This window comes from Taudactylus pleione, unplaced genomic scaffold (genome assembly GCF_031769625.1).
Source record: "Taudactylus pleione unplaced genomic scaffold, aTauple2 ptg001800l, whole genome shotgun sequence".
NCBI classification, from domain to species: Eukaryota; Metazoa; Chordata; class Amphibia; order Anura; family Myobatrachidae; genus Taudactylus; species Taudactylus pleione.
In genome coordinates this window covers 1,273,208-1,301,191 of record NW_028286197.1, presented here as the reverse complement: position 1 = coordinate 1,301,191, position 27,984 = coordinate 1,273,208, and the positions used below count along the sequence as shown (strand labels likewise).

Below are 27,984 nucleotides of genomic sequence, written 5' to 3'. Positions count from 1 at the left end.
CACCATGTAGTCCCCAGGTTCCAGCGCCAGAATGATGGACCGCAGGGTCTCCATCCGAAACTTCGGCACCCGCAAAGACTTGTTGAGAGCTTTGAGGTTTAGAATCGGACGATACGACGCATTGGGTTTCTGCACCAAAAAAAGATTTGAATAGAAACCCTGGCCCCTCTGGGAGAATGGAACAGGCACTATAACTCCAGCCTGGAGCATAGTGTGCAAAACCTTCCGCAGCTCCGTGGCCTTGTTCCGGTCGGATGGTAGACCCATGGTGAAGAATCGAGCCGGGGGTCTGTGCCGGAAAGAGAGGGCCTACCCGTGGGAGACCACCTCGAGAACCCAAGCGTCTGTCGTGGTGACCGACCAACACCGGGCAAACTGCAGCAGGCGGCCTCCCACTTTGGGATCCCCCAAAGGGAGGCCCGGACCGTCAGGCCGCAGGCTTGTTATCTGGCTTAGGGGCCGGACGTCTGGTACTCCATGTCTGCTTCCGGAGCTTGGCCGATTTCTTAGGACCAGCCTGTCGAGGAAAAGACTGTGGTTTGGGCCTGCCCTGGGCCCTATAAGACCGAAAGGACGATGGTCCAGAACCAGAAGGAGCAGCGGCCGACGGGAGACATGCCAATTTGGCTGCCGCCAGCGTGGCCACAATCTTGTCCAGATCCAGACCGAAGAGAACTTCTCCGTTAAAGGGCAACGCCTCCAAACCCTTTTTGGAATCAGCGTCCGCCTTCCAATATCGCAACCACAAGGTGCGACCCGCAGCCACCGCTGCTGAAGAAATTCGAGACACTAGGGTACTAATGTCTAAGGCTGCCTCGTTGATATAAGTGGCCGAATCACGGAGATTACCAATCAACTCCGCCTGATTGGCCGGACAGTCGGAATCAAAAGACGCCTCTAATGAATCCGCCCAGCGCTCCATCGCTCTGGCAACCCAGCAAATGGCCATAGCCGTCCGTGCTGCCCCCCACCGCAAGGGAATAAGCAGACTTCAGGCAGATCTCCACCTTGCGGTCCGTAGCATCCTTAAGGGAGGACATGGATGGCATCGGCAATGTGGCACTACGGACAAGACGGGTCACGTGAGAATCCACCTGTGGATGGGATTCCCACTTAGCAAAATAATTATCCGCGAACGGATAAGTCACCGCCAGGCGTCTCTGCAGCTGGTATTGCTTGCCAGGCTGTTTCCACGCCTCCTCTAAATGGTCCACTAACTGACCCGACAGAGGAAAGACTGTGGCGTCACCCTTCACATCCTTAAAAAGCCGCTGGGGGAACTTCATCCTCAATCACCAAGGCTGTGCGGACTGCCCGAATAAGTCCAGGAATATATACCTTGGACCTAGCGTCAGCGTCCTTAGTATGGAGAGGTTCCTGATCGTAAGGACCCAGAATCTCCCCATCATCAGACGTCCCTTCGTCATCCTCATAAGGAGCCGACAGAGACGCCACCGGCCGTTTATGTGGCCGCATCACAGACTCCCCTTGCAACACATCCGACAAGTGCTGTACAGAACTCGTCAGGGAGTTAACCCACGCCGGCTCCTGAGAAACCGGGAGGGGGGAAATAGGGAGACTGCGGGGTACCACCAATTGTCTTGGGAAACCCTGCATGGGTGACGACACCACTGACTGCTGGGACAAACCCATCTGTGTAAACGCGGCTGCGGAGCTAACTGGCCCACTAAGGTCGTAAGCGCCTGAGCGAAACAAGCCCAGGGCGGCTCCTGTACCGGTGCTGTAACCGTAATAGGCCGCGCCATTGACAAACACTGCCGGCAGAGGCCCTCCGCGCTACCCTCCCCCTCCGCTAATGGTACTTTACACGTAGTACACTGTAGCCGGAGAGGAAAATCACTTTCAGACATGATGGTACCAAGTATGTGACCCCTCTCACCAATTGTATTTTAAAGAGGCGAGAGACCACCCTGCAGCACCGCACCGCAAGGGCTTAGCAGAAAGGACAGGGACAGTAATAAAGCTGACAGTCAGAATAGAAGATACAGGCAGCAGCGCTAGCACAGTCACATACAATGCAAAGAAAATCAATTCCTGCACTAACCAGCACTGCACTAACACTAACTAACCCTAACGCAGACACAGGGCCTGGTAGGACACAGCGCTGCATACACAGACCTGACCACAGCGGAGGAGAGGTATGCGGGGGGACCCAGACCACGATGCTTCCGTCCAGTGCTTCCAGCAGCGTTCACCATGCGTTCAGGAAGATGGCCGCCGAGGAGCAGAGAGGAGGCTGGCCTGGGGGAGGAGCGCTGCCACAGGGCCAGTCGGCAGTGTGTAGAGAGGGCTGTGTGCAGCGGGGGAGGCGCCGGCTATGAGACAGGGAAGGCGCGCTCCCCTGGCATGCATTTAACCCCCGGGACGCCACAGCGCTACCGCTCTGCTGCAGTCCGCTGTCCCAGGGGGGTAGTGGAAGCGCAGGTTACATACCTGGCTCCACTCTGCAGCCAGTCCCCAGGGAGCCCCCTGCCTGGGGACTCTGGACCATGTAACAGCGGGGACCCACCGCGGGACCCCGCTGCTTACCTTGCTGTCCCCCTTGAATCCGGCCATGGTCCGGAACATCTGGGGTCACCGCTAGCTGTGACCCCAGATACTCACCAGCATCCCCAGATCGGTACCGGCGTTCTGGTACCGGCGGGGGTGTAGGGAAGACAGCATGGACGTCAGGACTGACTGTCCATGCTGTACAACCAGATGTGCAGCCACAGCTGCATGTAGGAAAGCTTCAGGGGCTCTTCTAGCCCCCACTCCAACAGGTGCACCCGACTCCGGCCGGGCACCAAATTAAACTGAGGTGCCTTGGCTCGGGGGCGAGGTATAGGAGGGGGACCCTAGTGCATCCTGGGAGGCTGAAAACTTAACTCTAGGTGCCCGATGACTGACGTCACACCTATACCCCACGGTATCCTGTGGATACCCTATGGACCCTGAAGTAGAAAAAGGGTCTCACAGTGCTTGTATATGTATAATAAATAGACTGGGAGCAGTAGTTAGCACACAGACCACTAAATGCAAGAAATGTGGGCAAATGGTGCTCAACAAATCAGCCAATATAGCAGGAAGGAACAATATGTCTAACACAGCTGCTGGGAGAAGGCTATGAGAGAAGACCAGAGCTCAGTTTCTCCGACGCTGAGGCAGGCTATGAGAGACAATGGCCGCTTGGAGAGGAGGATCCTGCTTGGGGCTTGCTGGCCGTGGGGGGAAAAAAGAGCGTCTGATTCTTCTGTCTGGTTGGACCCCAGGGAAAATTGCTGCTGCTGCTAATATGCAGCACCCTGACCCATAAAGCTACCCTGGTGGTCTAGTGGGAAGTGCGGGAGACCAGGAGCCCCCACTGCCTGTACTGCCGGAAGTCTCCTACCAGTAAACCTGATCTCCGCTGAGCGCCAGCTGAGGCTCCGGATGGTCTGGAGTCAGCGGTCGAGGTCACAGACCCAGTCACCAGATCTTCTGCTTTATCTAAGCATAACAGCCCACCACACCTCCTTACCTCCTCACAGCTACAACGGTGTGGTGGCACACATGTTCACTACCCTGAGCAGCTTCAAGGACATGTAGGAAAGAAAGGAGAAGGGGACCGAAAAGATTGGGGGGAGATAGGAGAAGGAAATCAAGAATGAGGCAAGAAAACCATACAAAGTAAAAAGGCAGAGGGTGAGGAATAGGATGAATAGGGGAAACAGGAGGAAATGGTAGATGGAAGGTTTAGGGTAATACGAGAGGAGTAGGGGCAGACTGGAGGAATAGGTGAAAAAAATAGAGGCAAATGAAAAAATAGGGGAATGAATAAGCGGAGAAGGCAGGAATAGGGTGTAATATAGGGGGAGACCGGATGTATAGGGGAATATTGGAGGAGTAGGGGAATACTGGAAGAGTAGGGGAAGATGGGAGGAGTAGGGGAATGAATAGCAGGAGACTGAAGGAATAGGGGAAAATGGGAGGAATAGGGGGATGAATAGGGGGAGGTTGGAGGAATAGGGGTAGTTGAGAGGAATCGTGAAAGATGGTGGAATAGGAGGTAGAATACAGTAGGTTGAAACTGGGAGAAGAGGGGGAGATGGAGGATTAGGGAGAAGAAGAGAGGAGAACTGGATGAATAGGGGGATAACAGTTTGAGACTGCCTCAGATAAAAGTCAAATGTAATGCTGGGGCCACAAGCAACATCATTGTTCTAACAGTGCAGCAATCCCTTTCTTCTATGGTGTACAGGAGCCGACAGCCCACTCGGTTCAATTGTTGATATCACGGCACAAGGCTCTGCAAATCGCTTGTGCTCATGAACAATGCCACTGGGCGCAAGATGACTGGAAACCTATAGCCTGGTCCAACGAATTGAGGCTACAACTATTTCGGGCAGAAAGACGACTACACAAGAGGAACAAAACCCCATAAGTCAATAGATCCCACATACCAACAAGCAGTGGCGGGCTGGGCCGGGGGGCTGGGTGCCATGTGCCCCCCGGGCCGCAGCAGTCTGTGTCACTGTGACACAGACTGCACCGCGTGTGTAGCGCTGACCGGACGGAGTTCGGTCAGCGCTACATAAGTGATAAACACACAGCCGTCGGCTCCGGCAGCTGTGTGTTTGTTGTAAGCAGCAGTCAATGAGAGTCTGTCAGACTCTCACTGACTGCTGCTGCGCCCACTGCAGGAGCCGCTCCATCTTCCGGCTCCCGCAGTGGGCAATGGGAGAGGCGTCATAACGTCATATGACGTCTCTCCCATAATGCAGACTGGCCCGGCCCGGGAGGACAGACGGAGGAGCAGATGGCGGCGGCGGGAGCGGGGATTCAGGTGTTTTTTTTATTTTGTTTTTTTATATTACGTCTGTCTACTGGGGGGGGGGTCTGGCACTACAATGAGGAGACCACAACTGGGGGCACTACAAATGGCGGGACTACTACTACTGGGGGCACTACAAGGGTGTGGGGGCTACTACTACTACTGGGGACACTACAAGGGGGGGGACTACTACTGAGGGCACTACAAGGGGGACGGACTACTACTACTGGGGGCACTACAACGGGGGGACTACTACTATTGGGGGCACTACAAGGGGGGGACTACTACTACTGGGGGAACTACAAGGGGGGGCTACTACTACTGGGGGCACTACAAGGGGGGGACTACTACTACTGGATGCACTACAAGGGGGGGACTACTACAAGGGGGGCACTACAAGGGGGGGACTACTACTGGGGGCACTACAAGAGGGGGACTACTACTACTGGGGGCACTACAAGGGGGGGCTACTACTGGGGGCACTACAAGGGAGTACTACTACTACTGGGGGCACTACAAGGGGGGGACTACTACTAGGGGCACTACAAGGGGAGGGGACTACTACTAGGGGCACTGCATAGGGGGGAGGGGACTACTACTAGGGGCACTACATAGGGGGAGAGGACTACCACTGGGGGCACTGCATCGAGGGACCACTGCTGGGGGCACTATATAAAGGGCAATACTGGGGGTACTGCATAGGGGGGAGACTACAACTGGGGCCACTATTTAAGGGGCATTGCATAAGGGTTACCACTATTGGGGGCACTGCATGGGGGGTGGACTGCTACTGGGGGCACTATATGAGGGGCACTGCATAGGGGGTACCACTATTGGGGGCACTATATAAGGGGCTTACTACTGGGGGCACAAGGGGCACTGCACAGGGGAGACCACTACTGGGGGCACTATATAAGGGGCTTACTACTGGGGGCACAAGGGGCACTGCATTGGAGTGGGATCCCTGCTGGGGGCACTACTGGAGGTCTGCATAAGGGTGTTCTCTCCTGTGGCACACTGGGGCACTGCATATGGGCACTACGACAGGGGGCTGCCCCATATCTTTATTTTTACCTTACATTAATCCCATATGGACCTGCCTCCTCCCTGAAACACTTGAGGGGGGGCGGCGCTGTAGCAGGCACGTTCTTCGGGCACCCTGGCTACACACTACTCCTCTGCCAGGGCCGCCTGCATGCATTTGCCCCCATGTTAAAAGTTGCTAGCCAGCCCCTGCCAACAAGGCACAGTCCAGATTGGCAGTGGCTGTGTTATGGTGTAGGGTGTGTTTTCATCTGGCACGCATTAGGACCCCTGATACATCAGCAGACATTACTGTCCAGCGGACCCTATGTACCCATCTTTGCGGCTCATGTCATGCATTCACTCAGACAGAAGCGGGTTCTTTCAGAATTACAATGCATCACAGCACAGGTCCATAGCCACCAGAATATGGCTGAAGGAGCATTCCTTTGAGTTTGGCATTAGGAGTTGGCCCCCTTGTTTGCCATATTTTAACACAATAGAACCCATGTGGGATGCAGTTCAACATTCAATCAATGGGAGGGTTCCACCACTGGTGAATATTAGGGAATTTTGGACCAGTATTCAGGAGGCATGGTGTAAACTATCTACACAGTACTGCAGAGACAGAGAGCTTGTGGAGTCCATGCCCTATCGTATTGCTGTGTATATAACTGACTCTTCCATGCAGTTGTGATGGATGTAGAAACAGTTATAGAGCTGATGATGCTACTGGTGTGTTCAAAGGGCTAATATGATGCACTACAGAGATCCCTTAATTGTATATTCAAAGTATATACAAAAGTTACCTTATCAACATAATCTCTAATGAGGTACAATGAGCTGGTGATTAAATACCCATTAGCCTGCCAAGTAAGCTAGATTGTCTGAGGCAGATGAGTGCCCCTCTCCCTGCCGATTGTCAGATGCTAGAGGTTGGAGAGGGTATTGAAGAGTCAGAGGGGAGTAAAAGGAGGGATGGATCACTGCTGAGCTGATCTGTGTGGTCTTGAAGTAGGTGGCTGGACCCTGCGGAGGAGCCAGCAACCAGACACCTATCATGTCAGGGATTAACTGATGTTCCCTGGTAAAAATTAAAAAGTTAAATAAAAAAAATATCAAGCCCAGAAGCCCGCTAAGCCTTCATACAACTGGGAAATCTACCAATGAAGATTATGTCCAATCTTCCTCTGGTGGTGTCCTTCTATCATCATATTGTAAATGCAAAATGTTACCCCCCTATTATCACTATCTTAAATGTAAGTGTAGCTCACAATTTAAAGAAATTGTCCTGCACATGTAAGGACACCGTACCGGAGAGAACAATTTTGATTAGAAAAAGTGTTTACAAATTTGTTCAAACACTCACTTCTCTTCGAGACATATCCATTAAGACCGCAAAGCTGGTCATCTGATGGCACTGGCAGCTAATATGGGTTTCATTCCGAAAGACCAGCTCACAGCCCCGTGCTGACCAGCCTCCCCCAGTGATGGGTAACCTGAAATATAAAATGGAGATACATTTAAAAATATATGAAATTAAACAAAGTGATGGTTGTGCCTAGAGCTAAGATACATTGCAAGAGAATTAATAGCATTGGGTAGCTTTACAGAAAATGGAACACACACAAGCAAAATACAGCTTTACTTACTGAAGGGAATGGTTCCAATGCACACATATAGGTTTTGATCGATCCTGTGTCTCTCGGAGTTTGAACTGCACTGTGACTGGCTGATCCAAAGCACCACCTTCAGTTCCATAAATATGAATACTCACCACAGGGGAGTTTATTACAGGGCGTTTAGGGATTCTAATAGCCAAAAAAAAGTAACACTTATTTGAAATAAAAAAGGTTGTGTTAGATGAGACATGCAATATTTGGCACTGGTTTTACCTTAGACTCCTCTTGTCAGGATCCCACCTTTCAGGAAGTAAAATTCCTAAACTATGGTATATTATGACAGTTACCACAGCACGTGTACCTTCCTGCCAGGTCTTATCTCGTTTCTTTCTACTTTGATCTGAAGGTTCATCATGTGGCCTAACAGAAAGGTGATCTAAGAAGAAAAACATGTAACATAAGAAGTTATAAATGAAAAAACAATCACACACACACAAAAAAAAAGATCTTTATATTCTTTGCACAACTGCATACGAAAAAAACAATATGCAGGGAGGTTGACAGTATATATACTGTATTTTTTTATATTGTATTTAAATTACATCTTTGCAAATACACAGAAATATAAATATACATTTTTGTGGATACATATAGGGGTATATTTACTAAAGTGAGAGTTTTTAGAAAATAAATACTCTGGATTACTCCAAATTTCCAAAAATGGCTGTATGTACAGTATACATAGAATCAATAGAACACATGATGAAAATCAGTGTGCTATGTGGCTTCCTTAGATTGTCCTTTTGAATGACCCACTAAATACAGAATGATAACTGACAGGAGGTTTCAAATTTTAATATAGTCCTTACCATTCACATTGTGTGACATGAAATTGGGTATTGGTAGTATCACTGCAGTCTCCTGATCATTTGGTTTTACTCCATGTAGTGTCTCATATCGTGGCAACACTGCTCCAGCAAAGTTTGCCTCATCCAACTTTGTCACTGAGACAACTGTTAAAAAAAGAAACAGGCAGGTTATGTGATAGACCTTAAAACATATTTGCTAAGAAAAAGGAGACTTATGTTCTTTCCTGTTAAGTCTTTTTCTTCGACCCCATAGGATGACACTGGTGTATAGCCTGGAGAGGAGGGTCTGGGCACCAACTAGTTGATCAAAATTACCCACAAGCCCAGGCTCCTTTCCTCTATATCCCACCCCCAGCTACTGGACCTCAGTTTTAGTTTGGAAACCCATGGCAGGAGCGAGGCAGAGGAGAAGAGAAAGAAGGCCGGCATACATACAGAACCATACACACCATGGATAGTACAGTCTGGCTGATCACTCCCCGGCTGAAAGGTTTGTCAGGGTGGGCGCCCTGTGCTCCTAATGGAGTCGAAGAAAAGGACTTTACAGGTAAGAACATAAGTCTCCTTTCTTTTTCCTCCACTAGGTGCACAGGGATGACACTGGGACGTCCCAAAACAGTCACCTATGGGCGTGGACGCTCCTTAGATGCAGTGAGCACAGAACTCCCGAAAGCGGCGTCCGAAGGTAAAAAAACAGATAAAAGTATGAGCAGACGACCATGTAGCAGCTTTACAGAGTTGTTCCTCAAAAGCCCCATAATGCCCTGCCCAAGAGATCCCCACTGACCAAGTGGAAGGGGCCATCATCAAGGCCGGTAAGGGAAAGTTCGCCACTGAGTAAGCGTGGCGAATGGTAAAGCGGAGCCAGCGGGCCAAGGTCTGTTCAGTAGTCGGCCAGCCCCTCTTATGAACGCCATACATACTTCCATTGTATGATCTAACCCACACAAAGGGTGTTCTATATTTTATTAGGACTGATAATACATCTAGTTCTTTGTTTATTCTTTTTCATATGCACGGATTGATACAAAATATCCGTAGTGTACAGCATTATCAAGAAAAGTATGTACGCCACACATGGTGATAGAGGGTCCAAATGATCCTCTTTGAAAATCCTTTTGCTCTTAGGGCCCGATTCAGATGGCAGAATAGCATTTGGAATATGTCTGGATGCAGCGCCCACTCACCAGTGTGAACGTCCTGACGGCTTAGGAAGTCCGCTTCCCAGTTTTGAATTCCTGGGAAGAAGACTGTGGACAATGCTGGAAGATGGTGATCTGCCCAAGACATTGTTCAACAGACCTACCTCATGGCTCCTTGGCTGCGTGTGCAGCCCTGGTGGTTTATGTAAGCCACCGCAGTTGCACTGTCCGACTGTACCTTTGCCAGACGGCCTTAAAGGAGGTGCTGTGCCTGACACAGAGCCTTGTATAGAGCCCGAAGCCCCAGGATGTTGATAGAAATTGGACTCTCCTGAGGCATCCAATGGCCCTGAAAGGTCAGGTGGCAGGTCACTGCCCCCCACCCCCAAAGGCCTGCTTCAATGGTGAGTAGGAGTTAGTCCTGGATCCAAAAGGGGCGGCACCTTGTCCAGATGTGAACTCTGATGCCACCACAGCAGAGAATGACATACCTCCTGTAAGAGAGTCTGTGCCTTGAGGTTTGGGCGAGACTTGATCCATCGCTTTAGAATGATTTGTTGAAGAGGCCAGGAGAGGAATTGACCATGCTCCTCCATGTTGAACGTTGAGACCAATGACCACAGAATTTTCATGCACGAGTGTATGGACACACGACGCTGGCTGAGAAAGGATCGTATTCTGGTTTGTAAGGTCAAGATCTTGGCTGAAGGGAGGAAGATCGTTTGAACTTTGGAATCCAACAATGCTCCCAGGTGGTGCATCTCTTAGGATGGAGTAAGTGTAGATTTCTACCAATTGATTATCCATCCTTGTGACTGTAGAAGCTCTACTGTCAGTTGAATGTGATCCCTGAGTACTGTCAGGGATTGGGCAAACAGCAGCAAATCGTCCAGGTAAGGTACGATTCTGACACCTCTGCGGCAAAGATGTGCTGCCATGACTTTGTGAACACACGTTGGCCCATGAACAGACCAAAGGGTAACGCCCAAAACTGATAATTTTTCGTTTGTACAGCAAACCGGAGGAAGTGTTGAAAATTGGCTCGTATAGGGATATGCAAATAGGAATTCTGGATACATAATGATGCCATAAAGTCCCCTGACTCCAAGGATAGAATGATGGACCAAAGGAACTCCATGCAAAATTTGGGAATCCGGAGGAACTTGTTGAGGTGTTTGAAATTGAGGATGGGTTGCAAAGAGCCATCTGGCTTCTGAACCATTGGCGTAAAAGCCTAACCCTCTTTGGGATGGTGGAAACGGAATAATGACCCTTGAGGCCATGAGAGAGTGAATAGACTCCTCGAGAGCTTCTGCCTTTTCTGGCTGCATAGGAAGTCAGATTGAAAAAAAATGGGAGGCAGACGGTGTCAAAAAGTGAGAGCGTAGCCCTGGTACACGACACCTTTGACCCAAGCATCTGTAGTCTTCTGCATCCACACTGCCGAAAAATGAAGAAGCCGGCCTCCCAACTCTAGGTACCTTGGGAGGAAGCCCACCCCATCATGCAGCAGGCTTGTCTGCTGGTTTGGCAGCTCTGAGTGTAGTGGAACTAGGTTACTTACTACTAGGTTTGGAGCTTTTAGAGTACGAATCCTGATCTCTGGGAAATGGTTGACCTCTAGCTTTGCCCTGCCGATGAAAGGAACATGAGACTGAAGTCCTAGGTCTTGGATTGGTTACTGATGGTATGAAGGCAGATTTAGAGGATGCCAGCGTGGTCACTATCTTGTCCAATTCCAGACCTAACAGAATGTCTCTCGAATAGGGAAGGGCTTCCATGGCCTTCTTGCCTTCTGTTTCAGCCTTCCAGGTGTGCAGCCAAGACACTCTTCTGGCTGCAATTGCAGAAGCTGAAATTTTAGTAGTCAGAAACCCTGAATCAATAGCCACTTCGGAGAGATAAGAAGCTGCCTCTCTAACATGCGCCACCAAGAAGACCAGGTCACCTCAGTGCTTGCCAGAAGAAAGCCCCTACTTTAATGCATCTGCCTGTTGGCCAACAGCTTTAGCCACCCAAGCCAATGCAAAGGTTTGGCGAGCCAGAGCACTCGCATTAACATAAAAGGATTTTAAGAAATTCTCCAATTTCCTATCCGTAGGGTCTTTAAAAGATGTTGTGTTTGGAATATGGAGGAGGGATGACCTAATAAGACGGGTAATGTGGGCATCCACTGGGGGCAGAGACTCCTACTTGTCCCTATCTGCTGCTGGGAGAGGATAAAATGTAGCAATGCACTTGGACACCTAAAAGTGCCTACTAGGATAAGTCCATGTCTCCACTAGGAGGTCTTCTAGCTGCACAGAGGACGGGAACTCTGTTACGGATTTCTTCTGTCACTTAAAAACAGGTGCCTTAGGACAGTGATTCCCAACCTCGGTCCTCAAGGCACACTAATAGTCCTGGTTTTGGTGATATCTAGGCTTGAGCACAGATGGTTAAAATAAAATAATAATGCCTGGACTTGTGGGTAAATTTAATTAACTAGTTGGTGCCCAGATTCTCCTCTCCAGGCTATACCCCAGTGTCATCCCTGTGCCCCCTAGTGGAGGAAAAAGAAATAATGATACAAAAATTTTAAATTTTCATAGGTAGGATTGTAAATGCCAGTGTTAAAGTTTCCTCCATTTTAACCATAAATTCCTGACAGTCAGAGATGTTCCGCTCCAGGGGACAAGTTGAGGCTGTCCCACACTTGCCAAAATTAGGAAATAAAAGCAAAATCATATTACTGCAACAGGACACTGGAAAAAGAACTGAGGAGAAGCAGTGCAAATCGAAGTGATAAAGAACAGAAGCAGTCAGTTTTTTCCAGTGTCCTGCCATCCTGGAGAAAAATATAACCCACCATCTGTTGAAGGAAAAATAGGAATTAAAATTAAAAACTAAATTAATAAATACATCCTACATTTGTTTCTAGGACATATAGGAACATCATCATTTCATATATGTGCTATCTTTTCATTAAATACATTTTTGGGGTTGCACTAATTGTGATAAATTAACTGAATTAATACTGAAAAAGTACAAAGCATGCAAATCTGTAAATATTATATATTATTTATTTTAGAAAAAAATATATTGTAAGATTATAATAATCTGAAAAATTATCTTCTTTGAATTAAAAAAAAAATAATATTGGAAAAGGGAATGTGCATAGACTTGGCAATAAGCACAGTATGTTAAAAATATGAACCAATGTACTCACCAATGTTAGGTGTATTGATAGTAAAGGGGTTCAGGTAGGTGTACATCATGTTCCGAGCCAGGTTACCCACATAGGTTTCATAGTGTTTCAGTAGGAGGGCAGTGCCAGCCTCAGAAACTTGAATTTTGTCCCAGTGTTCTTTAGTGCCAAGATCCAGAAGATAACTTCCAATTTTCACCACAATCTAAGAGAATAAAAACATGAATTATGAAGTATAAATGTTGATTTATTGCAGACAGAAGCAACATTCCAGAATTAAGACTAAAAAATCCTATAGCAAAGTTATAAAGGAATAATTATTATATTATTACTGTACACCTTGGTATAAGCTATAGTTTTCCATACACCAGCAAGTCCAGTTATTCAAACAGAGGCCCTGATTCAGAGCCGGACGCTCTGAAAGAGTGCTTGCTCTGAATCAGGGCCGGGCTATTTTTTTTTTAGAACGGCCTCCTGGCCGCTCGCATAGCTGTGGGTCGCTATAACGAGTGGCCAGGAATATGGTCGCGATGGTCTTGACCATCGGGCTTGCGACGAGACCCTTGTGGTAGGGTCTCGTTGCCGCAAGCCCCAGAGAGATTTCGGCTCTAACAGAGCCGAAATCTCTCCCACCGACATAACTCGTGATGTCAGTGGGGCCGCCCCCAAACGGAGGCGTTCACATGGGAACGCCTCCGTTTGGGCAGCCACCCCCTCAGCCCGCCCACCAAAGGGGGCGTGCTGTCACTCAACAGTGACAGCACGCCCCCTTTGGTATAAGACCCGGAGCGATGGATTGCCCATCGCTCTCCGGGTCTCGCGCATGCGCACGACGGAGCCGGCTCTGTCGTACGCATGCGCTCTGGGCCACCATCGACCCGGTTGCGAGCGCTCATCGCTTGTGACCGAGTCTGAATCAGGCCCAGAATACTGAACAACCAATCAGTGTCCATTGGTCCCATCATTTTATCAAACTTAGGGCCTGATTTAGGTTCGTTCGCACGGAAGCGATCGCACGCACCCGCTTGCTGCGAAAATATGCTAATGAATGCAATCGCATTGCAGTCGCAGCACAAGATGCAGACACCCAGCACTACAGTATACCATCCCCTTACCCTCTTCTCACAGCCGTATGTGAAAACATCGGTAACATCAGAGCTGCACGTACACTTGTGGTTGACATGACCCTGTCGCAGAAGTTGCTGGTTCCTAATTTATGGTGGAACACTACTCGTTTTGTTCCCCGTAATTTTAGGAACCAGGACTGGCTGACAAGCCCGGGACTGGTTAGGCTTTTGGGGGGGAACCTACGTCATTTTTTTTTTTTTAATTAACCCTATTTTAACTATTAACAGTCAGAAACATACACAAATCACAATAATTTGTGTACGTTTCTGCCAAACTCGCAGCTCAGGAGGTTGAGAGATGGAAAAGTGATTTTGGCAGAGAGTTTGCTCCAATCTCACCCAAGCTTGTCATCCCGATTCTTAGTAATTTTGAGAAATGTATATTTTAGGTGAAAAGTACTTCCGAGATGGCCTGATGGTGATTTAAGTCGAGTTGGCAATTTGAACGAAATCAATCGAGACCTCATCCGAGATGGGCATTAGTAAATTTGCAACATGGAAAGTAATGATTAAATCACCTGAGATTGTCATCTCGAACAATATTGATTCTTAGTAAATTTACCCCTTAGGGTGTATTCAATTAGGCTGTGAAAAGTCAGTATCGGAAATAATTTATCGCCGATGACATAATTTTCGCCTATTTCAATTATCCCCGCATTCTGGGCCTGATTCAGAGCCGCTCGTAAGCGGCCGCTCGTTCGCTCCGAGCGATGTTCGCACATCTGCGCATGCGTATGGGTTGTAATACGCATGCGCGAACCAGTCAGTGCGGTCGGAATTTGTGTGCTCGCAAAATAGCGAATGAGTGACAGGATGAGGGGTTTGTGGGTGGTAACAGGGGAAGGTGCTTGAAAACGGGGAGTGGAGATCCGAATGCAGGCGTGCCAAACGGTCAAAACGGGCGTTTTAAGGGTGTGCCTAATTAACAAAGCAGCGTCATCAACCATGTCACTTGGTTATCTTTTAGCCTGAACTGCTCGCATGACTGCGGTAGGAAAATGCTACCACAAGAATAGCGAGCAGTTCATACGCCGTTCGATGTACTCGATTAATCTAATAAATAGCGGAGATGACGTATGATGCGAGCGGCCAGGGGGCGTTTTTTTCAAAATAGCGAGCGCATGTTTCGTTCGTTCAGACATAGAGGCGTCAATGGACCGCATAGAGCGAGCGCTTAATTTAAATATCCGGCCCCTTTTTCAGAATGACCGTCCGCAAATAGCGTCCGGCTCTGAATCAGGCCCTTAATTTCAAAGACTTTTCGCAGGTTCAAAAACAGAATTGGGGTTTAGGGGTGCAGGCTTTAAAAAAATAGCCTGCACCCCTGGGAGCAGCCCCTAAAAACGAACTTTGTGGAAAAAAGTAAAAAAAAAAAAAAAATAGGGACGCCCCAAAAAAATTATTTTAGTTTTGGGGTAAACAAAAAAATGGGCAACAGTGTTTAAAAATTGCTAAATAGGTTCAGGGGTATTCTGTAAGTATGCGGCAGGTGTTGTCTAGAATAGGCTATTAGCAGCAGGTGCATTTTTGCTGAATTTTTTATTTATTAGTTTAGGGACTTAAAAATATGCTAGTACCCATTTTCATGTACCCCAAATTTGATGGGACCACTTTTAAAAACAAAAAAAAAGCTAAGTGCTCTTCTGCATCACTTCTTCAATGTCGGGAAAAAAACACCTGCCGCGGCTATTTAAAAATGCAGAACACATTCTGGAGGTCTAAACGGGGGTACCCACAGTGATCCCCCATGTCTGGACATAATTAGGGGGGTCCCTGGATGAATTCCCAAAAATTCCCCTACTTTTCCTGATACTTACCTTTCCGCAGGCTCCTGTTTTCGCCGGCTCCAAATTATACGGGGATAAAGCGGGCACGCGCCAACACGGACTTTTCGCTTCCTAATTGAATACGGAACTCACAAGAAACACCTCAGCGCTAATGAGCCAGTAATTCAAATATCAGTGCAGCAGTGTTAAAAGAGGTGATTGCCAACCTCACAAGCATATACAATAGAGAAAAGAAACTGCGCTCTGATATTTATGTTGGGACATAGGAACAACACATTGATATGTTAAAAGAATTTATTGCTTAAGATAATAATAATAACAAAAAACAAAAACACATGATAAACACAATAAATATGACAAATTAGTCAGCCTGCTAGAAGCTCATAAAGGTATGTAGCAAACAGGAAATTGACAACCATGCAAATATAGGAGTTGATCAGGCTCCCAGATCTATACACACTCTCCTGTGGTAGTGACTACACAATATACCTGTATAGGTTTGGGCTATATAATGCTGTAGCAAGTGAGTTTATTAAGGCACTAGTAAAGCCTGTAGCCACTGATTCCCAACAATGTATCAATGATGATATTAGTGGAACCCGTTGAAAAAATGCCAGTTTTATATCAAAGTCATAAATTATGTGGTCAGTCTCAAGCATGGATAATGTGGCTGACCATATATTCCAGAAGTAAGCCTGTATATAGCGCGTAGAAAAGTACCCTATTGTGCAATAGACAGTCACGCAAAATTCTGCTGGGTACTTAAATATTTGAGGCTGTCAATAAGTACCTGTAGATAGGGACCATGCCGTCCTTTACACAGAAGAGATTGGAACTGAGAATTGTCAGTGCAGTTCAGCAAGATGTGCTAAGTATTGATGTCCGACAGGTCTGCAAACCGCTTGTTTTTCTCTTGTTCGGCGTCAGCGCCCATCCCGTGCTTACAGCCGCCGGGACCTCTGTCAGCAGCCACGTGACTCAGGTCCGTATCTGGAGTGGACACCGGAGGATGCTGATAGAGTAATGGTCTAGCGGTGGTTCAAATCTCACAGGAAAAAATTGCAGGCTAATTTTCAATGTAGCGGCACCTGGTTCCAAATGGGTAATAGCTTCAGTGGCTTATATGGAGAGCAGAAACGCGTTTCGGCTACTACTGTAGCCTTTTTCAAGCTGTAATTACCCATTTGGAACCAGGTGCCGCTACATTGAAAATTAGCCTGCAATTTTTTCCTGTGAGATTTGAACCACCGCTAGACCATTACCCTATCAGCATCCTCCGGTGTCCACTCCAGATACGGACCTGAGTCACGTGGCTGCTGACAGAGGTCCCGGCGGCTGTAAGCATGGGACGGGTGCTGACGCCGAACAAGAGAAAAACAAGCGGTTTGCAGACCTGTCGGACATCAATACTTAGCACATCTTGCTGAACTGCACTGACAATTCTCAGTTCCAATCTCCTCTGTGTAAAGGACGGCATGGTCCCTATCTACAGGTACTTATTGACAGCCTCAAATATTTAAGTACCCAGCAGAATTTTGCGTGACTGTCTATTGCACAATAGGGTACTTTTCTACGTGCTATATACAGGCTTACTTCTGGAATATATGGTCAGCCACATTATCCACGCTTGAGACTGACCACATAATTTATGACTTTGATATAAAACTGGCATTTTTTCAACGGGTTCCACTAATATCATCATTGATACATTGTTGGGAATCAGTGGCTACAGGCTTTACTAGTGCCTTAATAAACTCACTTGCTACAGCATTATATAGCCCAAACCTATACAGGTATATGGTGTAGTCACTACCACAGGAGAGTGTGTATAGATCTGGGAGCCTGATCAACTCCTATATTTGCATGGTTGTCAATTTCCTGTTTGCTACATACCTTTATGAGCTTCTAGCAGGCTGACTAATTTGTCATATTTATTGTGTTTATCATGTGTTTTTGTTTTTTGTTATTATTATTATCTTAAGCAATAAATTCTTTAACATATCAATGTGTTGTTCCTATGTCCCAACATAAATATCAGAGCGCAGTTTCTTTTCTCTAATTGAATACGGGCCTTAGTGTCTGAGATAGGAGAAAGAGTTAAAGAGGGAATTGGAACTACCCTCTGCCTTGTCACCTACTGTAAGCTGTACAATTAATTAAAAGAACACAGAAAGAGAGAGAGGCAAGTTCAATGCTTTAAACTCTGAGAAAGTCCGATTTACGATACAATAATTCCTTTGCTACAGTATACCAAGAAACTGCATGCTTTAGTTGTCAAGCTCAGTTACAGCCACGGAGTTCAATTTCATCACCTGATCAGCATCGTTAGAAGCCATCAATTGTTTAGCAATTGGTAGAGATGTGTGTAGACCACAACTGAAGAGGTTTCCTAAACATCGAGTGAGGGTTGCCATCGATGGTGCAACATTGATTGCCACTATCAATCGCAAACCACTTGTTTTCAGTCAGACCATCAATGGTTTGCAAACCAACAATGGTCAGTTGCCATCCCTAATCAGAGGCTCTGCGATATCTATCTATATATAGAAATTCACCACCATGATTCAGCCATAGGTAATCCTTGGGGTTACCTGTGGCTGAATCATGGTGGTGAATTTCTTGTCTTGATAAAGGTCTACCTGGACCGAAACGTCGACTATTGTCTTACATCATGTGAGTGATTAAAACTTTTTTCTACTAACTGGTGAGTGCCTATCCCATTCATTTGGACTTTATCTACTTCTGGACTTTTTTATGTCTATAATGGAGCACCCCACTATTGTAGTTTTTATAACAGTGAGTGCAGCTTTCTGGACTATGTGTATATATATATATATATATATATATATATATACACAAATATATATCGAACACACACATTTTTATAATATATATATATATATCTGTTCCGTGTGTGTGTGTAAATATATATATATATACACACACACCCACATATATATATATATATATATATATATATATATATACACAAATATATATCGAACACACATTTTTTTAATATATATATATATATATATATATATATATATATCTGTTCCGTGTGTGTGGGTGTGTGTATATATATATATATACACACACACCCACATATATATATTTTCCATAGACAAAAAAACCTTACGGTTTCACATGTCCCATTAAGGCTGCTTAGACATGATCTAAAAATTCTGCAACTCAAACTCCAAACAGCAATAAAATTACGATCATTAAGGCTGAGAGACACTGAATCATGTAGGCATACAGTGCATCCGGAAAGTATTCACAATGCTTCATTTTTTCCACATTTTGTTATGTTACAGCCTTATTACAAAATGGAATAATTCATTTTTGTCCTCAAAATTCTACACACAATACCCCATAATGACAATGTGTACAAAGTTTTTTTGAGATTTTTGCAAATTTAATAAAAAAAAAACAATAAGAAATTACATGTACATAAGTATTCACTGCCTTTGCCATGAAGCTCAAAATTGAGCTCAGGAGCATCCTGTTTCCACTGATCGTCCTTGAGATTTTCCTACAGCTTAACTGGAGTCCACCTGTGGTAAATTCATGTGGATTGGACATAATTTTGAAAGGCATACACCTGTCTATATAAGGTCCCACACTTGACAGTGCATGTCAGAGCACAAACCAAGCATGAAGTCCAAGGAATTGTCTGTAGACCTCCGAGACAGGATTGTCTCAAGACACAAATCTGGGGAAGGGTACAGAAAAATATCTGCTGCTTTGAAGGTCCCAATGAGCACAGTGGCCTCCATCATCCAGCATGCCTGGAGTTTACCAAAATGCACCTGAAGGACTCTCAGACCATGAGAGACAAAGATTGAACTCTTTGGAGTGCATGCCAGGCATTATGTTTGGAGGAAGCCAGGCATCGCTCATCACCAGGCCAATAAATACCATCTCTACAATGAAGCATGGTGGTGGCATCATCATGCTGTGGGGATGTTTTTCAGCGGCAGGAACTGGGAGACTAGTCAGGATAGAGGGAAAGATGAATGCAGCAAAGTACATAGACATCCTGGATGAAAACCTGCTCCAGAGCGCTCTTGACCTCAGACTGGGGCGACAGTTCATCTTTCAGCAGGACAACGACCCTAAGCACACAGCCAAGATATCAAAGGATTGGCTTCAGGACAACTCTGTGAATGTCCTTGAGTGGCCCAGCCAGAGCTTGAATCCGAATGAACATGGGCGAAACTGTCCAAAGATAGGTGTGCCAAGCTTGTAGCATCATATTCAAAAAGACTTGAGACTGTAATTGCTGCCAACGGTGCATCAACAAAGTATTGAGCAAAGGCTGTGAATACTTATGTACATGTGATTTCTTAGTTTTTTTTTGTATAATTAAATTTGCAAAAATCTCAAAAAAACTTTTTACACGTTGTCATTATGGGGTATTCTGTGTAGAATGTTGAGGACAAAAATGAATTTATTCCATTTTGGGGTAATGCTGTAACATAAAATGTGGAAAAAGTGACGTGTTCTGAATACTTTTCAGATGCACTGTATTCCTTCTAACATACTGTACTAGTAGTAAATAAGGAGGCTGAAAACTGAAACTGCATCAGATATGAGGCAATTTATGAGAACAGTGTAACACAGTCACAATATAGTGTAAGTTATGGCACTTACAGACCAGCGGGGTAAAGCTATTTAATCTCCCGAAAATGGTCGAGTCACACCTGCATTTTTGTCACCACCCACCTCCCACAAATGGTTTCATCATCAAAGAAACTTGGAGCGTGCACAGTGCGACTCATAAGCATGTGCAGCACAGCGATAATTGATTTCTCTCTATTGCGGATCCCCAACAGCCCCTTATTATTATTCTTAAACCAGTTTATTTATTTTTAGACATTTTTGCTGCTATTAATGTTGCAACATTGTGTTGTTTTAAAATGTGTTTTTGCCTAACATGCAGAATTAAAAGTCCCCCATTGTGACTCCCATCCCCGTTGTTGTGGAGAAGCCTCTGTTCAGACCTAGGGCGGTATGTACTAAGCATTGCATCCACGATGTGGTACATCCCACCTGTTTTCGGTTAATTACCGCGCTATGGACCTCATTCAGAGCCGCTCGTAAGCGGCCGCTCGTTCGTTATGAGCAATGTTCGCACATCTGCGCATGCGTACGGATTTTAATACACATGCGCGAACCAGTCAGTGCGGCCGAAAATCGTTTGGTCGCTAAATAGCGAATGCCTGCTATTTTGAGTGACAAGATGAGGCGTTTGTGGGCGGTAACAGGGGAAGGTGCTTGAAAACGGGGAGTGGACATCCGAACACAGGCGTGCTTAAAGGTCAAAACGGGCGTTTTATGGGTGTGCATAATTAATACAGCAGCGTCATTGACCACGTCACTGGGTTATTTTATAGTCAGAACTGCTCGCAAGATTGTGGTAGGAAAAACCAACCACAAGAATTGCGAGCAGTTCATACGCTGTTCGATGTACTCGATTAATCTAATAAATAGCGGACATGACGTATGATGCGAGCGGCCAGGTGGCGTAGTTATTCAAAAAACTACCGCAACTTTTGTTTGCTCGTTCAGACATAGAGGCGTGAACAGACCGCAAAGAGCGAACGGTTCATTTGAATAGCCACCCGACCACAAATAGCGTCCGGCTCTGAATCAGGCCCTATGTACCTAGAATATCGCAAAGGATAGCTCTCCCAAAAAGAGCTGTCGTTTGCAATGGCTCCGGTCAGAGGGAATTCCGGGTTTAACATGCGTGCGCAGAAGGACGCAGGCCATGAGGCGTGGTGGGAGGGATCTGACCGGGTCCCTCCCAAGGAAGAGCGTCCCAATAAGAAGCCCATAGGCTTCAATAGGGGGACGATGTACAAATGGGGAATGTGGTAAAACCCCATAAAACACAATTTTCGGGGGTTGTGCTGCATTTTTGCCCTTAGTACATCCCGTCCTTAGTGAGAGAATTGGTGAGTGGGTCAGTGGAAGTAGGCTGGTGAGCAGTGGCATATCTATAACAGGTGCAGTGTGTGCAGGGCACACGGGCCCCCCGGGTTCAGGGGGGCCCCGCACCGCACACACTGCACCCATGTTATGTTAGACTTACCTGTCCGTAGTCCCACGTCGCATGTATGCGCTGCTCAGAACACTGGAAAATGGCCGCTGTGGCAATTTTTCCGGTGTTCTGCGCATGCGCAGTAAACTCCGGGCACTAGAGTGTGCCCAGAGTCTACTGTGCATGCACAGAACGCCGGAAAAATGGCCGCCACGGACGCTGGCTAGCCGCGTCAGTCGGCTGCCGGCCACCGGGGAGAGAGGAGTGGGCCCTGCACATGGAGTGCACACGGGCCCCCTCCTCTCTTAAGATGCCCCTGCGGATGAGTGACTGTGGGCAGCCAGAGAAATATGTTCTAATAGTTGCAGGGGCACACTTTACCACCAGAGGAGCGGAGGGGGCAGTGTGCTATCTCTAGCGCGCCTGCACTAGCCTGACATTAGGTACATTATATAATACATATTTTATGCATAGCATTACAACTTTGTCTATTTTCTACCCAAGTATTGTATCCCAAGAGAGTGTAGCTCTAGCTATTTCTATTTATATTATAAGCATCTTGTTTGTCAGGACTTTGTTATTCTATTTAAAGTACTAGCATTTGTAGATTTTCCCAAGCTAGACTTAACCACAAGCTCTTCTACAGCTCTTCTATATTATAGATACCATTATCTATGTGTATTAAGTGACATTTCATTTACACACATAGGGGCCGATTCAATTTAGCACAATGTGATGCTGGTCATCGCAACAACACTTCAAGTTTTCACTCACTTCTTTCGGGTTCGAAGTAAAACTTGCACTGCGAGCGGGCACAATGTGCGTTCCGGAATAGCACATTGCATTCATCACAAAATCAATTCCTCTCATAAGTCTATGGTAACGAGTAGAAATGAGCGAGTTCGGTTCTCAGAGAACCGAGGCCACCCGAATTTAGCATATCAGAGTCGAATCCAAGCAGGCTCGGAGGTTCCCGCCTTACTCGGTTCTGGAAACCGAGGCAAAACCATAGAGCCGGAAATCTTGCGGTTCGCGAGCTTTAACCTCTATGATCAAAGTAATATATAAGGGACCACGCGACGGACGCCATTTCCACTCTGGCTGTGTAAAGTGAACAGGGAGGGTGGGTAGTGTAGGGCTGGGAGAGGTACTGGTGCTATCTGCTGTGTCCTGGGCTGGTGACTGCTGATCCATTCTGGTCTCTGGTCACGATGCTGTCACTGTCACTGTGCTGTCTGCTGATCCATTCTGGTCTCGGGTCACGGTGCTGTCACTGTCACTGTGCTGTCTGATCCATCTGGGCTGTCTGCTGCGTCCCGGGCTTGTGCTGTGTCCATCTCTGGGCCCAAGTTCTGGACTCCAAAAAAAAAAAAGTAAAAAAAAAGTGTCTTTTTATATTTTTCTGTGAGTGGATGCGTGTTAGGCTTAACCACAGTAGCGCACAAGAGCCAGCCAGCAACGCACGTTGCACTTGCAACCTTGTGATGCCCAACTCCAGTTGTTATTAAAAAAAAACAATAAAAGTGTCACTGTCTTGTATGTTTTTTTCTTCTGTGTGTGCATGGGTGTTACCACAGTAGCGCACAAGATCAAGCGACTGCAGTCGTGTTCAATCCAAAAAAAACAATACAAGTGTCACTGTCTTGTATATTTTTTTCTTCTGTGTGCACGTGGGTGTTAGGCTTAACCTCACCCACAAGATACAGCGACTACAGTCGTGTTCAATAAAAAAAAACAATTAAAGTGTCACATTTTTTTCTTGTTTGTGTGGGTGGGTTTTTGGCTTAACCGTAGTAGTGGACAAGATCCAGAAAGTAATGCAAGTTGCAGCCTTGTGCTGACACACTCCAATCGTTCTTAAAAAAAAAAATACAATTAAAGTGTCATATTTTTTTCTTGTTTGTGTGGGTGGGTTTTTGGGTTAACCCCATTAGTGGACAAGATCCAGCCAGCAACGCAAGTTGCAACCTTGTGCTGCCGTACTCCAGTCGTGATCAATCGTTACTCTGGGGCCAAGTTCTTCTGGAGCTGACAAAAAATATAAATCATTTGTCGTTTTTTCTAATATTTTTGTGTGTGCGCACGACTGCACGTGTGTTAATTTTGTAACCGCACCTTGGCTACACTATTGGTGATTGTGACACTGCTTCTAGACTGCAGAAAAAAAATTGAGGGCTGTCACATGACAGGAAAGCAAGGCCAAGAACCACATGTTGTAGCTGCCACCAGCAGTGCAAGGCCGTCATCTTCCTTGACCTTTAGGAAGGCCCATGCCCCAGAGCTTAAGTCACACCATCGATATGGTAAAGGAGGTTTTACTGAAATTAAGAAAAAAAAATTGAAAGGATATTTGACTTTAGATAAACAAAAAATTGGCAATATGCCATTCACTACACGAAGTGGCAAGGAAAGGATAAAGCCTTGGTCTTCTCACTTTATGAAGAAGACTGTTGATTCTGATAGCCCTTCTGCTTGTAGTAGTAATAGTGGTCGTCCAATTAAAAATGTGAAAGTTGTTAAGACAGCTCCAGAAAAAACAACTGTGTGCCCTGAAAAATCGAAATCACAAATCCCTGAGGAGAGTGCAAGTGTGTTCGCGGTTGCCATGTGTGAGTCCGACCTAAATACTAGTGTATTGGAGGATCCTCCAAGTTCCAACATTTGTGTGCCCTCTGTAAATGTGGGGAAGGGCAGCCAACATCTTGCACACGTAGTCATTGAGGATTGCACATGGAGGAGGAGGATATTTTGGTGGATGAAGGCGCTAAGGATGATGAGGATGTTAATGATGAAGAAGTTGATGTTGGTGATGAGGATGTTGATGCCGAGGATGTCCTTTGTATAAGTAAGACAACAGCTGTTGCCCATGGTTTGAAAAAGCCAAAGCCCATTGTTGTCATGCCGGGACAAAAGACAAAAAAATCTACTTCTCACGTGTGGAATTATTTCCACCCCGATCCGGACAACAGTTGTCAAGCCCATATGTGCCCGTTGCCATGCAAGAGTGAGTAGAGGGAGGGACCTAAACCACCTAGGAACCTCCTCCTTGTTACGTCACTTGGAGCGCATTCATCAAATATCAAAGTGTACGTTGCCAAATTCCAAAACGCAAAACGTCACAAGTCCAGTGTCACCTACCTGCTCCCTCTCTGTGAGATCCAAGCGCCTTCGATCTCCAACAGCAAACACCTGCATCATCAACATCCTCATTCGTCATCGGGAGTAGTCCTGCTGCATCCAATGTTGGTATTCCAAACATGACTGACTCCTCTCCTTTCCGTGATTCCTCAGAAGGATCCTTGATGACTACGCCTGTTGCTGCTGCTGTTGCTGTCAGTCGATCTTCATCCCAGAAGGTGACCAGGAGGAAGACTACTTGTAGCGTATCCTCCAAAAAACAATTAACTGTCAAACAATCGTTTGCAAGGGCAAACAAGTATGACAGCAATCACAAAGTTGCACAGCGGATTACTGACGCCATAACAGCTATGCTGGTATTAGATGTGCGTCCAGTATCCGCCATTACTGCAGTGGGTTTTCAACAGTTAATTCAAGTCCTGTGTCCTCGCTACCAGATCCCTTCTAGATTCCACTTCACTAGAAGAGCAATTCCAAATCTGTACAAGGACATTAAAAAAAAACTTTTTAATGTCCTCAGAAATGCCATTGTACCCACTGTCCACTTGACCACTGATATGTGGACAAGTGGGACAGGGCAAACTAAAGATTACATGACTGTGACAGCCCACTGGGTAGGTGTATTGCCTACAACAGCAACAGCAGCAGCAACATCTCCCAAAAGACAGCTGATACAGAGGCAGGCTACTCTTTGTATAACTGGTTTCACTAAGAGGCATACCACTGAGAACCTCTTAGAAAAACTCAGGGAAATTATTGCTAAATGTCTTACCCACTTGGACTCTCCTCGGAATTTGTGATTTCTGACAATGCCACCAATATTGTGGGAGCATTACATCTGGGCGAATTCCAACACGACTCATGTTTTGCTTACACAATTAATTTTGTGGTACAACATTTTTAAAAAAATGACAGGGGCGTGCAGGTTATGCTCCCGGTGGCACGCAAAATATACGGACATTTTAGACATTCGGCGACCGCTTGTCGAAGATTGCATGACCAGCTGGTACAGTTAAATTTGCCCTTCCATCAGCTGAAGCAAGAGGTAGTAACTCGGTGGAATTCTACCCTCTATATGTTTCAGTGGATGGAGGAACAGCAAAAGGCCATCCAGGCCTATACAGCGGACTATGACATAGGCCGTGGATGGGGAATGCACTTTACTCAAGCGCAGTGGAGAATAATTTCCGTGTTGTGCAAGGTTCTCAAACCCTTTGAACTTGCCACACATGAAGTTAGTTCAGACACTGCCAGCTTGAGTCAAGTCATTCCCCTCATCAGACTTTTGCAAAAGCAGCTGGAGAAACTGAAAGAGGAGCTGAAACGGAGCCATTGTGCAAAGTATGTCGGACTGGTGGATCAAGCCCTTGATTCACTTCACCAGGATCTAAGAGTCGTCAATCTATTGAAATCTGAAAAATATATTTTGGCCACCATTCTGGATCCTAGGTTTAAGTCCTACCTTTTGAGTTTTTTCCAAAAGACCAAAATCTAAAACTATGCAAAGAGCTGTGGTCAAAAAATTGTCAGCTGCAGCCGCATGTGAAACGCCTTCATCTCCTCCTTCAGTTTCAACAGCTGCCAGGAAAAAACTACATTTTCCTTACAGAATGCCTGCTGGTCATGCAGATCAGTCACCAAAAAATGACATCTGGTTGGGCCTGAGAGAACTGCCTACTAGTGACATGTCTTCTACCGTGACTATGTGTGATACGGTTTCCATTCACAGAATAGTGGAGGACTATTTCAGAGATAACATCCTAATAGACATGTCAGACAGTCCCTTTCAGTACTGGCAGGAAAAAGAAGCAATTTGGAGTCCCATACACAAACTGGCTTTGCATTACTTAAATTCCCCCGCCTACAGTGTGTACTCCGAAAGAGTTTTCAGTGCAGCTGGCAACCTTGTCAGTGATCGGCGTAGGAGGTTACTTCCTCAAAATGTGGAAAAGATGATGTTCATTAAAATGAATTACAAATTCCACAAGGAAGACATCGACCAACAATTACATCAAAAAATGACAGAGGCGCCTATGGTGGAATCCATTGGGGATGAATTGATATTGTGTGAAGAAGAGGATGTACACACTGATGGGGAAGACGAGGATGAGGATGATGACAACTTGTAATGTAAAGCCAGTTTGTGTATGGGATTATTTTCTTTTCCATGTCCAAAGCACATTGGCAACTTGTTTTATGGGGGTCCAAACAAACCAATCATTTCAGCCACAATTGGCAGTCCTTGTCGCTGAAATGATTGGTTTGTTAAACTGTCCTGTTGCGTATACAACATAAGGGTGGATGGGAGGGCCTTTTTCAATTCCATTACGTGCTGATTGGGGCATTGCTGCCTGACATTTTAAATTAATATTATGGTTGGTTTAGGAACCAATGATTTTTTTAATTTAATTTATGATCAATTTGACAGTCAGGGGCTGCAACCAATGAATTGTTTTTTAATTAATTTATGATCAATTTAACAGCATGGGGCTGCAACCAATGAATTGTTTTTTAATTCATTTATTATCAATTTTACACCTGGCTGTCACTGTCATCGGCGAAGCTGTGCAGGGGTGCTGTGCTCCTGTCTGTCGAGGGGCTTCTGCCCAAAATAATAAATATAAAAAAAATGTTATGTGCATGTCAGCCACACCTGTCATCGGCATAGCTGCACAGGAGTGCTGTGCTGCTGTCTGGCAAGGGGCTGCATGAATATTGCAATGAAAACTTTTTTTTTTAAGTTATTGGGTTACAAAAAGTTTTTTTTGTTTTAATCTTAAACATAGCAGAAATGTTATCCTAACAGCTTATAAAGTTATATCCTCTAAAAAACTAAAGCCTATATTTATAATATTTGTAAAAAACTAAAGCCTAATTCTGCCAAAAGAGAGACTGACACCACGGCTAAACATAAGAGTCACCTTCTGGATGTGAATTGTCTCATTTGCATGGGGAAAGCACAACCCTCAGATGAGATGGATCTCAGCCAGTGGACAACATTGAAATCACCATTAAAAAGTCACAATGGAAGACTACAGTGTGGAGAATCTTTCTTCACAGTCAGGAGAGGCCTCAGAGAACATGAAAAAGATGCTCTAGGTGCTGAACTTCAAGGGATTTCTCCATCATGTTCTGCAGTATGGAAAGGTTTCATTCACATTCTATAAAGCAGTTCAAAGTTACAGCCTTCAAAGTGTCTGGTAATTCCTGGCAAAGGTGGGTGTTAT

The 27,984-nt window shown here is 45.9% G+C and overlaps 1 protein-coding gene across 7 annotated transcripts in view; it reads right to left on the bottom strand.

Annotated features, from left to right (window-relative positions):
• The window catches only part of LOC148436343 (cadherin EGF LAG seven-pass G-type receptor 2-like), a 383,494-nt gene that overhangs the window by 148,916 nt on the left and 206,594 nt on the right, over positions 1-27,984 (bottom strand). For all 7 annotated transcript variants that reach the window (XM_088465025.1, XM_088465024.1, XM_088465023.1 and 4 more), the window contains exons 20-24: positions 12,678-12,861; positions 8,328-8,471; positions 7,732-7,894; positions 7,489-7,647; positions 7,206-7,335 (exon numbers count right to left, since the gene is read on the bottom strand). In XM_088465025.1, the coding sequence (XP_088321151.1) occupies positions 7,206-7,335; positions 7,489-7,647; positions 7,732-7,894; positions 8,328-8,471; positions 12,678-12,861 (780 nt within the window). The remainder of the gene's footprint in view (positions 1-7,205; positions 7,336-7,488; positions 7,648-7,731; positions 7,895-8,327; positions 8,472-12,677; positions 12,862-27,984) is intronic.